This window comes from Arachis ipaensis, chromosome B08 (assembly GCF_000816755.2).
Source record: "Arachis ipaensis cultivar K30076 chromosome B08, Araip1.1, whole genome shotgun sequence".
NCBI lineage: Eukaryota > Viridiplantae > Streptophyta > Magnoliopsida > Fabales > Fabaceae > Arachis > Arachis ipaensis.
In genome coordinates this window covers 15641082-15655041 of record NC_029792.2, presented here as the reverse complement: position 1 = coordinate 15655041, position 13960 = coordinate 15641082, and the positions used below count along the sequence as shown (strand labels likewise).

At 42.0% G+C, this 13960-nt stretch overlaps 1 protein-coding gene across 1 annotated transcript; it reads left to right on the top strand.

Moving 5' to 3' along the window:
• Positions 563 to 961, top strand: LOC110265242 (uncharacterized mitochondrial protein AtMg01250-like). Its single transcript, XM_021108137.1, has one exon. The coding sequence runs from the start codon at positions 563 to 565 to the stop codon at positions 959 to 961; it is 399 nt and encodes a 132-aa protein (XP_020963796.1).

Here is a 13960-nt window from a genome sequence, read left to right as displayed (position 1 = left end):
GATTGGATTCCGTGATGGGATGGTAAGGCAAATTAATGAGGAAGATGCAGCAGATCTAGAGGTGATGTCATCACCTGAGAAAATACGGCAGGCAGTTTGGGACTGTGAGTCCAGTAAAGCACCAAGTAGTGATGGGTATAATATGAACTTCATAAAAAAATGTTGGATTGAGATTGGCCAGGAGTTTACTGCAGCTGTGTTGGGTTTCTTCCAAAGTGCGAGGTTACCGAAGGATGCTAATATGACATGGGTAGCACTAGCTCCAAAATTCGTGGGAACTAAGAAAATAAAAGACCTTCGACCGATTAGTATGGTTGGTTTTGTGTATAAGGTGATATCGAAAGTGTTGGTAAGAAGAATGCGGGTTGTAATGCCAGGCTTAGTGGGAAAGACTCAATCTGCGTTTGTAAAAGGTCGCAAAATACATAACGGTGCTCTTATTGCTTGTGAGACGGTCCAATGGATGAAGGTGTGCAAGAAGAAGGCGGCAATTATCAAGTTGGACTTTCAGAAAGCATATGACAGGGTGAGATGAAGCTTTGTGGATATTGTGCTTCAAAAAATGGGATTTGGTCTTAGATGGAGGGCATGGGTGAAGGAATGTGTGACTACAGCGGCTATGTCAGTGTTGGTAAATGGGGCACCATCCAAACCATTCAGAATGGAGAGAGGTCTTAGACAAAGAGACCCTCTTTCCCCCTTTTTGTTTGTTCTTGTCGTTGATGTCTTGCACAGGATGGTGGGTAAGGCTGTCAGAAATGGACACATCTTCCCATTGCTGGTTGGAAGGGACAACATAGAGTTGTCGCATCTACAGTTTGTAGATGACACAATCTTATTCTGCCCGCAAGATACGGAGACAGTCATGACTTATAAGAGGCTTCTGCGTTGTTTTAAGTTGATGTTTGGCCTGAGTATCAACTTTGACAAGTCAAACTTGATTCCGATTAATTGCGAGTAGGAATGAGTAACGACTATGTGTGGTTTGTTGGGATGTACAGAAGTGGCTCTACCTGTCAGGTACTTAGGGATCCCCTTAGGTGCTAACCATCGGCTAGTGAAGACCTGGAAACTGATCGTAGACAAGGTGGAAGAAAAACTCAGCTTATGAAAAGCGAAGTCGCTCAACAAAGCTGGCAAGCTGGTTTTCATAAAATCTGTTCTTAATAGCTTGCCAGTTTACTACCGTAGCCTGTATAAGATGCCAAAGACGGTGGCAAAAAAGTTAATTGGGTTGCAGAAGAGGTTCTTGTGGAGTAAAGAAGATGAGAACAATGGTCTACCGCTTGTGAAATGGGAGGTGGTGCAAGCTCCGAAAAAACTAGGGGGTTTGGGGGTGGGAGATGCATTGATCAGAAATACGGCGCTTCTATTCAAGTGGTGGTGGTGCTTTTCGAAGGAGGACTATCCACTGTGGAAGAAGGTGATATGTTCTTGTAATCAGCTGAACCCAAATGTCATGATGTCCAAACAGCCTTTACCGACAAGAGGTGGCCAGTGGAAAGACATATGTCAGCTTAATATACAGGAGGAACAGGTGGGAGACAAGATTATCAATGGCCTGTCTATGGAAGTGGGAAAGGGAAGACATATTCAGTTTTGGAAGGATGACTGGTTACAAAGTGGTTCGTTGAAAGTGAGTTTTCCGAGGCTCTTCTCTATTTCAAATCAAAAGGGATCTGTCATAGGGAACAGTGGTTTTTGGGATGGATTAGAGTAGGTATGGAATTTTCAGTGGAGGAGGAATCTATTCCAATGGGAGTTAGAGCTCCTCAACCAACTTCATGACCAGTTACGGCTAATTAGATTGTCGTCTTACAGAGAGGATACAATTATATGAAAATTTGACAAAACAGGTGTATTTTTTACTAATTCTTTTGTGCAGGTGGTGCAGAATGAGACTCTCTCGGAGAATATCACTAGCTACAGTTTTACTAGTACCATATGGAGAGGATTGGTTCCCCCAAGAGTTGAGCTTTTTGCATGGTTTGTTCTAGTAGGTAGGGTGAACACTAAAGAGAGACTGAATAGGCTAGGAATTATTCATCATAATGATAATATCCTTGTTCTGTGTAAAAAGGATATAGAATTTGTGCATCATTTGTTTCTTGGCTGCGAGTTTACATGGCAGGTGTGGTGTGCTTGGTTGAAGTGTGCTCATAGAGATTGGTGTATTCCGGGATATGTCAAAGGACTTTTTGAGAGCTGGATTGAAACACCGGGTCGTAAGTCTGAGTATAAGAGGTGGATGACAAGCTTCTTTGCGATTATTTGGAACATATGGTTAGAGCAGAATAGCAGAGTCTTCCAGAATTCAGAGACAGGTGTTGATGGAATTATAAATAGGTCATTTTTGAGTTACAGGAAATAGTGTGGCATTGATCCATTTGGTTGTTGATGATTATGGCGGAGATGACAACGGATTATACCTTGTCTTGTGTTTTACTTGTGTTGTGTGTGTCTTTCTTGCTCCACTTTTGTGTTGAGCTTCTTTTGTTCCAAAAAAAAAAATGAAAATGAGATTATTCAATTTAAATTACTACATTCGTATTGCTCTTTCTATTTGGAATGAATTGAATTGGATTAATTATTTGAATTGAATTGAATTTGAATACTACTATCATTATGACTTAAATTTATATAAGTAATTCTAAACTACCAAGATTTTTACGTAACTAAATTTAACAAAGTTATAATATATATGTTTTTTTTTTATTTGTTCTCTTTCTTCTCTTTTCTTCTTTTTTTCCTCTTCTTTTCATTCTTTTTTTTTTTACTTATTTGATTTTTTCTCCTTTTTTTTCTCATTGTTCTCTTCCTCTTTCGTCATCATCATCCACATCATTTTTTTCTTCTTCTTATACCTTTATTTTTTTTGTTCTTATTTATCTTCTTTATTTATTTATGTATTTTTAAAAACTTTATGAAGGAGAAGAATAAAAAAAAACAAAAAACAAAAAATGATAAAGAAAAAGAAGAAGAACGACACTGAAATTTTTATATAAATATAGAAATGAAATAGAAATGACATCGAAAATTTTGTTATATAAAACACAATTTTACGTTGATAAACACAGAATTTGAATTGATCTTTATTCTACATTGCAAGACAATTTATAGTATATAATCAACTTTAAAATAAATTTATTTAGATAAAATCGTCTATTTTTAAAGTAAAACATAAGAAAATACGAAAAAAAATATATCAATAACAAAACATGAAAAAGAAGATGAAAAATATGTTGGGAGAAAGAAAAAGAAGATATATAAAATATGAAAAAGAGGCAAAAGAAGAAGATATATATATTGAGGGAAATTTCGATATTACGGTTAAAATATTTCGGTGTTATTTTTGTTTTGAGAATTTTTAATTAGTTAAAAAAATTTTTGTATGACTATTAAGAAATTTTTCATGTCATGCTTAAAAAGTTTTAATGTTATTTTTCTGATAAATTCTGCATGTAACACCCTACCATACAGAGTCTTATGCTTAAGTCATAATTCAGAGATGGCAAGGTATTACGACCTCTAGAATAAAAATTTAGTACATATAGTAGTATAAATGACTGATTATAACTAGGAGCCTTTATAGAAAAATGGGTAAACAAAAACCGTAACTCGAAAGCGCAACACTCCGATCGATAACGTAACGAACAGGGATGAGCTAACGCGAGATTATATATATACAAAGGAGTGTCAAAAACAGGAATATCAAAACTCAAATCCGGTTGCGAAGATAACCGGTCCGAGCATAGCAATATATACATATGATAAAATAAGGAAAACCCCAAAGGAAACCCAAAGGGACACAAATACAGAAACCTATTCTCCAAAATCTCCTGTAAGAGGAGTCACCACAATTTGTATTATGTAATGGAGATAAAAGTATCTAAGCAAAACATATAAACCAAAACAGAGTCCCGAGAACAAAGGATCTTCGCTAATCCAGAAGTCTCCATCACGCCTCAGCGAGAAACCTCACGTCCTGCATCTGAAAACCACAAAATCCGCATGGGTGAGAACCAGAGGTCCCCAGCATGGTAACAGCTTCCACATATATAATACATAATAATAGAGGAAAGCTGAAGGCAATCCTAGAACTTCCTCCAGATAATATCAATGCTTATAAACAAGTTAAACCATAAGTGGCAACTGACTAAAGATCCTTCAGTCTAACTAATACTTCCCTTTCCAATCCCTTCAGACCTCCCAACCACCAGCAGGAGTATAATATAGCAAACACAGTTATATCAGACAAGAGATTTACAGTTAGGAACAGATAAGGCATTTAGACAATTAGCAAGTAATATGCAGTCAAATAGGCAATCTCAAACAATTCATATAGTATGCGTATGATGAATGCCTGTCCCTAGTGGCTGATGATATCATCTGTCGGTTATAGAGCCAACCCGACAAGTCCTGGTAGCTAACCATTGGACTGTCCCTCTGTCGTGTCTCCCCAACTCGAGTTATACTCAATATAAATTGATCATAATCATGATCCATATCCATCACCCTCACTGGTGAATATTTATGGGGGTGAGCTCATCCGGAGCTTTCACAGTGCCCGACCACCCTGACGACATAGGGTCAAAAGAGTTTCGAGTCTCAACCTGGAGCACGTGGTGGCTAGCCACTGCTTCCTCCCAGGGAAACCATCATCTCCGATAGTGGAAGTGCAAACATTCACAATTCATTCAACAGCATATATGCATTTATACTTAGCCATAATCATGGCTCCGTTCATAGATCATTCATTTTTCCTTGCTTCACTCGCAAGTTACCACATTCACTAGCTCCTTTTCTCATTGCTAGGCATATCATAATGATTTAAGACATAAGTGGTGAGATCGGAGGCTTAGAAGTATGAAATTTGGCTTTTAAAACTCAAAGATCAACTTTGGGATGAAAACAGGGCCACACGTACGCGCACTCCACGTGCACGCGCGGATGGCCACAAAACTCATCGACGCGCAAGCGTCATACGCGCGGACGCGCGGGTTGAAAAATAGCCAAACGACGCGCACACGTCAGCCACGCGTACGCGTGGGTGCTCTTGCGCCCAGGCACAAAACTGGCACAACTCTAGCACAACTCTCTAAAAAATGGCTGGGCACTTGGTGCAGCGCATCGACGCGCTCGCGCACACCACGCGCACGCGTGGATGGTGCTTTCTCGAAGAACGGCGCGTACGCGCCAAGTGCGCCTACGCGTGGGGGTCATTCTGCTAAAAATTTTCTAAGTTAAAAACCTGCAGAATTCACAGACTCAACCCCCAATCTTCCGACGGACATAAATTTCTCATTTCAAATCGTTTTTCACCCGTTCTTCGAACAGCATGGACATCCCGGATCCAATTTCATTTCTAAATAGATTTGGCATAAATCAGAGATCCGTAGTCCAAGTTATGTCCCGTCAAAGTATGCCCAAAAACCATGTTTTCATACAAAACCACAAAGTGCCATTTTCAAAACAAGCCATTTTCAACTCTTTTCAAAATCAACCAAAACATGCCAATTTCAACCCTTTTTGAAAACACTCAAAATGTGCTAAAATCAACATCAAGCCATCCTCAACTCACACATTGACACTTTACCAAAATTCCCAAAGTCACCATCTAACCATTTTAACACTTCTCAATCAAATGGCTAAGGACAAACACAACATCATGTCAAACATCCTTCCTCATCCCAATTTCCAATTAATATCATTTCCAATCAACCATCATTATACATAATCGACATCATACTCACCATCAACATGGTACCACCCATCAATTCAACCTCAATCATCCATCAAGCATATATCACAACATGCATTTCTCATATATCACACAATCAAGGCATCAATATTCATAATCACATATATGATCACATCATATATCTCAACCATTCAACAACATCAACAATTCAATGCCTATCTTAGGACCTCTAGCCTAAGTATTTCCTACCACATTACATATTAGATACGGGAAACCGAGACCATACCTTAGCCGATTTCCCAAGCTCAACCGGAGCACTTCCAAACCACTTGTCCACAAGCTCTCAAGGTATCAACACCTCCAAGAACAGATTTTATCATACAAAACCCTCTTCCAAGCTTTCCAAAATCACCAATCAAGCTCCAATATTCACATACACACAACCTAAGCCACAATCATCATACCCATACACAACATCTCAATACCCAAACATCATAGAACAACAAATTACACTAGGGTTGAGAATCTTACCACACCCAAGGTCCAAGGAGACAAGATTAACCTTCTCCTTCAAGAGAGTTGGATCCTATAACATCAAAGAGCCCACAATCTCAACATTTTTTCTCATAAAACTCGAAATCAAGGCTGGAAATTCGAAGAGAAAAACGTGACTTACCTCAAGATTGATTGTATGGTTTTGTAGAGCTCTCCACGGTGAACGCGTGGCTGCAAACGGTGCGGCAATCGGAGCTCTAGATCAAAAGTTATGGTGGTTTGAAGATCAATCAAGGGAGAGAACTTGAGAGAGTGTTCTTCCCTCCATGGCCTCCATTTCAGCGTGTTTGAGTGATGAGTGAGGAGAGAGAGTGCTGAAAACTAGGGTTTTAGTTTAGTTTAGTTGGGCCAAGGGCCCACTTTGGGTCCGGTTGGCCCGGTTTGGCCCGTTCGGTCCAATCTTGGTCCGATTTCTATAAAATTGGTACCGAAATTCTCGTCTCAAACTCCTCTATCACATTTAGCCATAAAAATAACATTTTTGGCTTTCTAGAATAAATTCTCATTTATGGGTTAATTAGCCGTTAATTAAACGGGTCTTACATTCTACCCACCTAATTGGGAATTTTGCCCACAAAATTCAAATTCAATTACCTGAGAATAAGTGCGGATAATCCGTACGCATCTCCGACTCAAGTTCCCAAGTGTGTTCCTCAACACCGCCTCGACTCCATGCAACTTTGACCAATGAAACCTCTTTTCCACGCAACCGTTTGATACTAGTATCATCAATTCTAACTGGAGCCACTGGAAGCGTCAAATCTTCTCTTAATTGAACCGATTCGGGTTCTAACACATGGCTAGCATCAGGAGTGTACTTCCGAAGCTGCGACACGTGAAACACATCGTGCAGGCTCGAAAGATGAGGTGGTAGAGTCATCCGATATGACACCGGTCCAACCCTCTCCAGGATCTGAAATGGACCAATGTATCGAGGATTCAACTTCCTCGCTTTAATTGCCCTACCTACTCCTGTGGTTGGAGTAACCTTCAGGAAAACATGATCTCCTTCCTCAAATTCCAAGGACTTCCGCCTCTGATCGGCGTAACTCTTCTGGCGACTCTGCGCCGTAAGCATCCTATCTCGGATTTTCTTGACTTGTTCGGTGGTCTCAGCTATCATCTCCGGCCCCAACAAGCCTTTCTCTCCAGCTTCATACCAACATAGCGGAGATTGACATTTCCTCCCATACAATGCCTCATACGGAGCCATTCCGATGCTCGCATGGTAACTATTATTGTATGCAAACTCCACTAACGGCATATACCGATCCCAACTCGCCGGTTGGTCCAAAACACAAGCTCTCAACATATCCTCTAGGGTTTGGATCGTCCTCTCGGATTGACCATCTGTTTGAGGATGGTAAGCTGTACTCAAGCTTAATCGGGTTCCAAAAGCTTTTTGAAATGCACCCCAGAATCTCGAAGTGAAACGAGGATCTCTATCAGAGATTATAGTAGCAGGTACACCATGAAGTCTCACAATCTCCTTTATGTATAACCGTGCTAGCTCCTCAATGGTGTAAGTCATCCGAATGGGCAAAAAGTGAGCTGACTTGGTCAGTCGGTCCACAATCACCCAGATAGCATCAAAACCAGTCCTAGTCCTTGGCAATCCCGACACAAAGTCCATTGCAATTCTTTCCCACTTCCATTGCGGAACCTCTAAAGGTTGCAACATCCCGGAAGGTCTTTGATGTTCAATCTTTACCTTTTGACAAGTTAAGCACTTTGAAACATATTCCGCCACATCATTCTTCATACCCGGCCACCAAAACATCGCCTTTAAATCATGGTACATCTTAGTACTTCCCGGGTGAATGGAGAATCCGCTTTTGTGTGCCTCCTTTAAGATATATTGCCTCAAAGTGCCAACATCCGGTACAATGATCCTACCCTTGAATCTCCACAACCCATCTTTTTCTTCTGACACTCTCCACTGTTTTCCTTGCTCGATAGCCGGCAATACCTTCCATAACGCTTCATCATCTTCATGAGCCTTTAGGAGTTCGGACTTAAAGTCACTCGAGATTTCTAATCGGCTCAAACACAAAGTCCCAGATACTTCTCGAGCACCAATTTTTAGACTCTCGAATCCCTTGAGCAACTTCTCTTCTTGAAGCATCATCCAAGACGCATATAACGACTTCCGACTTAACGCATCCGCCACTATATTCGCCTTTCCCGGATGGTAATTCAACTCAAAATCGTAGTCCTTCAATAATTCCATCCACCTCCTTTGCCTTATATTAAGCTCTTTCTGATCAAAGAGATATTTCAAGCTCTTGTGATCGGAGAAGACTTGGAACTTAACCCCATAGAGATAATGCCTCCACACCTTCGAGGAAAACACAACCGCAGCGAGTTCCAAATCGTGCGTAGGGTAATTAACTTCATGAGGACTCAACTGTCGTGAGGCATACGCCACCACATTATGATGCTGCATCAGCACGCACCCTAGACCCTTTAACGATGCATCACAGTACACCTCAAAAGGCTCGTTCGGCTCAGGTAACACTAACACAGGTGCAGTGGTCAACTTTTTCTTCAATGCCTGAAAGCTCTACTCGCATTCAGGAGTCCAAACAAACAGAGTGTCTTTGCGGGTTAACTTTGTCAACGGCAAGGCTAATTGCAAAAAGCCTTTGATGAACCTTCGGTAATAGCCAGCTAAGCCTAGAAAACTCCTTATCTCAGTTACTGTGGTTGGTTGCCTCCAATCCATCACAGCTTCCACCTTAGTTGGATCTACGGCTATGCCCTCCTTACTCACCACGTGACCCAAAAACTTCACCTCATTCTTCCAAAACTCACACTTAGACAGTTTTGCATAGAGTTTCTTCTCCTTTAAAATCTGCAACACGGTCCCCAAGTGTTCCGCATGCTCTTCTTCAGTTTTGGAGTAAATCAGTATGTCGTCAATGAAGACAACAACGAATTTATCCAGAAACGGACAGAATACTCTATTCATGTAATCCATAAACACTGCAGGAGCGTTCGTCAGCCTAAAAGACATTACAGTGTACTTGTAATGACCATAACGAGTCCTGAAAGCGGTCTTAGGGATATCCTGACCCCTCACCCTTATCTGGTGATAACCGGATCGCAAATCGATCTTGGAGAAAACCCCAGCTCCCTGTAACTGATCCATGAGATCATCAATTCTCGGCAATGGGTACTTATTCTTTATTGTGACCTTGTTCAGCTGCCTGTAGTCCACACAGAGCCGCATACTCCCATCTTTCTTCTTTACCAGTAACACTGGAGCACCCCACGGGGAAACACTTGGTCGGATAAAGTTCTTACCCAATAATTCCTCTAACTGAGACTTTAGCTCGACCATCTCTAACGGTGACATTTTATAAGGAGCACTTGAGATTGGTCCCGCCCCAGGCACCAATTCAATAGCAAACTCGACCTCTCGGTTAGGTGGAAATTCCTCAATATCATCGGAAAACACTTCCGGAAACTCACACACTACCGGAATCTGATCCAACCTTTGATCATCACCTGAAACACCTGCGGTTAACAACAGAATACCCTGACATTCGATTCCGGAACAGTTCATCATCATCGAATTCAAGTAATAATTATTCACCACGACCGGCTCTTCTGTATCTTCCGACATAAAGTGCACCGACTTTGTAGAATAATCAAGCAGAACATGGTTCTCAGATAACCAGTCCAATCCCAAGATAAGATCAAGACCGATCATCGGTAAGCAGATTAAATTATGGACAAAATCACACTACTTGAACCTAAACGAAACCTTCGGGCATCCTAGCCTAGTTACCATGGCTTCATGGGTAGCATTATACACTTTTAGGTCATAACCTAAGGTTGCAATCTTCAATCCTAATTCATGGGCTTTCTCAAATGCAATGAATGAATGCGATGCTCCCGAATCAAATAGAGCATTTAAAGTTTGACCAGCCATTTCACAGTTACCTCGAATGAGTGTCTCGGATCCCTCTGCACCCACAGCTGAGGTGGTAAACACCCGACCAGTCTGTTGTGCTTTCCCAGCACCTTGTTTCTGCTTCTCCGGACAATTTACGGCTTTATGCCCCGCCTTTCCACAATTGTAGTACAAACCCCATCCGGCCTTGCATGGTGCTCCCGGACGGTGACTTCCACACCTAGTACAAGCTTGATCATTCTGAGGCTGCTTCCCAAACCTTTTCCCTTGGGAGTTGTTATTGTTGGACCTTCTAAAAGAACCTCCCCTCTTGAAAGGCGGACCTCTAGGTGCAAAGCTCTTCCCTCGGTTCTGTGGAAATGATCCTTTGTGACTTCCTTTCTCAGCGGCTGCCCTCTTCACACACTCTTCAGCAACCCTACACTTGTTCACCAACTCGGAGAAAGTCCTAATCTCCATTGGCCCCACTGAACCAAAAATATCACTCCGGAGTCCTCCTTCGTACTTAACACACTTCCATTCCTCATATTCCACCGGAGTCCCCTGACACATACGAGAGAATCTGAACAGCTCCTCAAACTTGTCAGTATACTCAGATACGGACGTAGTACCCTACTTTAGTTGCAACAATTCAAGCTCCTTGGCCGTCCTAGCAGAAGTCGGAAAGTACTTCTTATAGAACTCCTCTTGGAAGACATCCCAGGTGATATAATCATCACCCTGCTGCAGGAGGCGTCGGATACCCTGCCACCAATGCGACGCTTCACCAGTGAGCAAATAGGTAGCGAACTCCACACGCTGCCCTTCAGGTACCACCTGCGCTTGCAGTGCTCGTTCCATAGCCTGAAACCATGTATCGGCTTCAGTCGGGCTAGTAGTTCCCTTGAACTTCGGTGGATTAACCTTCAAAAAGTTTGCCAGTGTCATCGGGCCCAGAATTCCACCTCCGTCATTACCATGGTTGTTCATCTATTGACCAAGGGCCTCAGCAGTGGCCTGCATAGCAGCAGCCATGTTCTCCAACGCAGTCATAAAGTTCACTGGGTCGTTAGGGTTATTCTCCAGTGCACGAGCATTCGTATGACCTCTCGCACGACCTCTACCGCGTCCACGAGGCACCATCTGGTTCCTATACACACCAAACAAATTATATTAAGTTGATCAGTCTCAATATCGGAAGTCTAGTGCTTCAAAGTCCCAAATGCATGCTCATGAACGTTTATGCCAATTATATCAAGCAAATATACTAATAGCACATAACACACATACAGAGAATGCACAGAAGCATAGTCAGTCCATCCCTCAGGCTCTACAGGAACGAACTGCTCTGATACCATAATGTAACACCCTACCATACAGAGTCTTATGCTTAAGTCATAATTCAGAGATGGCAAGGTATTACGACCTCTAGGATAAAAATTTAGTACATATAGTAGTATGAATGACTGATTATAACTAGGAGCCTTTGTAGAAAAAGGGGTAAACAAAAACCGTAACTCGAAAGCGCAACACTCCGATCGATAACGTAACGAACAGGGATGAGCTAACGCGAGATTATATATATACAAAGGAGTGTCAAAAATAGGAATATCAAAACTCAAATCCGGTTGCGAAGATAACCGGTCCGAGCAAAGCAATATATACATATGATAAAATAAGGAAAACCCCAAAGGAAACCCAAAGGGACACAAATACAGAAACCTATTCTCCAAAATCTCCTGTAAGAGGAGTCACCACAGTTTGTATTATGTAATGGAGATAAAAGTATCCAAGCAAAACATATAAACCAAAACAGAGTCCCGAGAACAAAGGATCTTCGCTAATCCAGAAGTCTCCAGCATGCCTCAGCGAGAAACCTCACGTCCTGCATCTGAAAACCACAAAATCCGCATGGGTGAGAACTAGAGATCCCCAGCATGGTAACAGCTTCCACATATATAATACATAATAATAGAGGAAAGCTGAAGGCAATCCTAGAACTTCCTCCAGATAATATCAATGCTTATAAACAAGCTAAACCATAAGTGGCAACTGACTAAAGATCCTTCAGTCTAACTAATACTTCCCTTTCCAATCCCTTCAGACCTCCCAACCACCAGCAGGAGTATAATATAACAAACACAGTTATATCAGACAAGAGATTTACAGTTAGGAACAGATAAGGCATTTAGACAGTTAGCAAGTAATATGCAGTCAAATAGGCAATCTCAAACAATTCATATAGTATGCATATGATGAATGCCTGTCCCTAGTGGCTGATGATATCATCTGTCGGTTATAGAGCCAACCCGACAAGTCCTGGTAGCTAACCATTGGACTGTCCCTCTGTTGTGTCTCCCCAACTCGAGTTATACTCAATATAAATTGATCATAATCATGATCCATATCCATCACCCTCACTGGTGAATATTTATGGGGGTGAGCTCATCCGGAGCTTTCACAGTGCCCGGCCACCCTGACGACATAGGGTCAAAAGAGCTTCGAATCTCAACCTGGAGCACGTGGTGGCTAGCCACTGCTTCCTCCCAGGGAAATCCTCATCTCCGATAGTGGAAGTACAAACATTCACGATTCATTCAACAGCATATATGCATTTATACTTAGCCATAATCATGGCTCCGCCGTAACACGGCAATAATCCAGCCATCCGGCTCACGGTTAAATCCATAACCAGCCAATTCATTAACAATTACGGCCCTTCGGCCCATGGCATAACAAGCACTTCCACTGCCATCCTCCGCATCTCACATAATCATCTTTGATCCTCATAGATCATTCATTTTTCCTTGCTTCACTCGCAAGTTACCACATTCACTAGCTCCTTTTCTCATTGCTAGGCATATCATAATGATTTAAGACATAAGTGGTGAGATCGGAGGCTTAGAAGTATGAAATTTGGCTTTTAAAACTCAAAGATCAACTTTGGGATGAAAACAGGGCCACGCGTACGCGCACTCCACGCGCACGCGCGGATGGCCACAAAACTCATCGACGCGCAAGTGTCATACGCGCGGACGCGCGGGTTGAAAAATAGCCAAACGACGCGCACGCGTCAGCCACGCGTACGCGTGGGTGCTCTTGCGCCCAAGCACAAAACTGGCACTACTCTCTGGAAAATGGCTGGGCACTTGGTGCAGCGCATCGACGCGCTCGCGCACACCACGCGCACGCGTGGATGGTGCTTTCTCGAAGAAAGGCGCGTACGCGCCAAGTGCGCCTACGCGCGGGGGGTCATTCTGCTAAAAGTTTTCTAAGTTAAAAAGCTGCAGAATTCACAGATTCAACCCCCAATCTTCCGACAGACATAACTTTCTCATTTCAAATCGTTTTTCACCCGTTCTTCGAACGGCATGGACATCCCGGATCCAATTTCATTTCTAAATAGATTTGGCACAAATCATAGATCCGTAGTCCAAGTTATGTCCCGTCAAAGTATACCCAAAAACCATGTTTTCATACAAAACCACAAAGTGCCATTTTCAAAACAAGCCATTTTCAACTCTTTTCAAAATCAACCAAAACATGCCAATTTCAACCCTTTTTGAAAACAATCAAAATGTGCCAAAATCAACATCAAGCCATCCTCAACTCACACATTGACACTTTACCAAAATTCTCAAAGTCACCATCTAACCATTTTAACACTTCTCAATCAAATGGCTAAGGACAAACACAACATCATGTCATACATCCTTCCTCATCCCAATTTCCAATTAATACCATTTTCAATCAACCATCATTATACATAATCGACATCATACTCACCATCAACATGGTACCACCCA

Excerpts from the sequence above, each read along its gene's own strand:
- LOC110265242 (XM_021108137.1), top strand. The coding sequence starts at position 563 with ATGGGATTTGGTCTTAGATGGAGGGCATGGGTGAAGGAATGTGTGACT.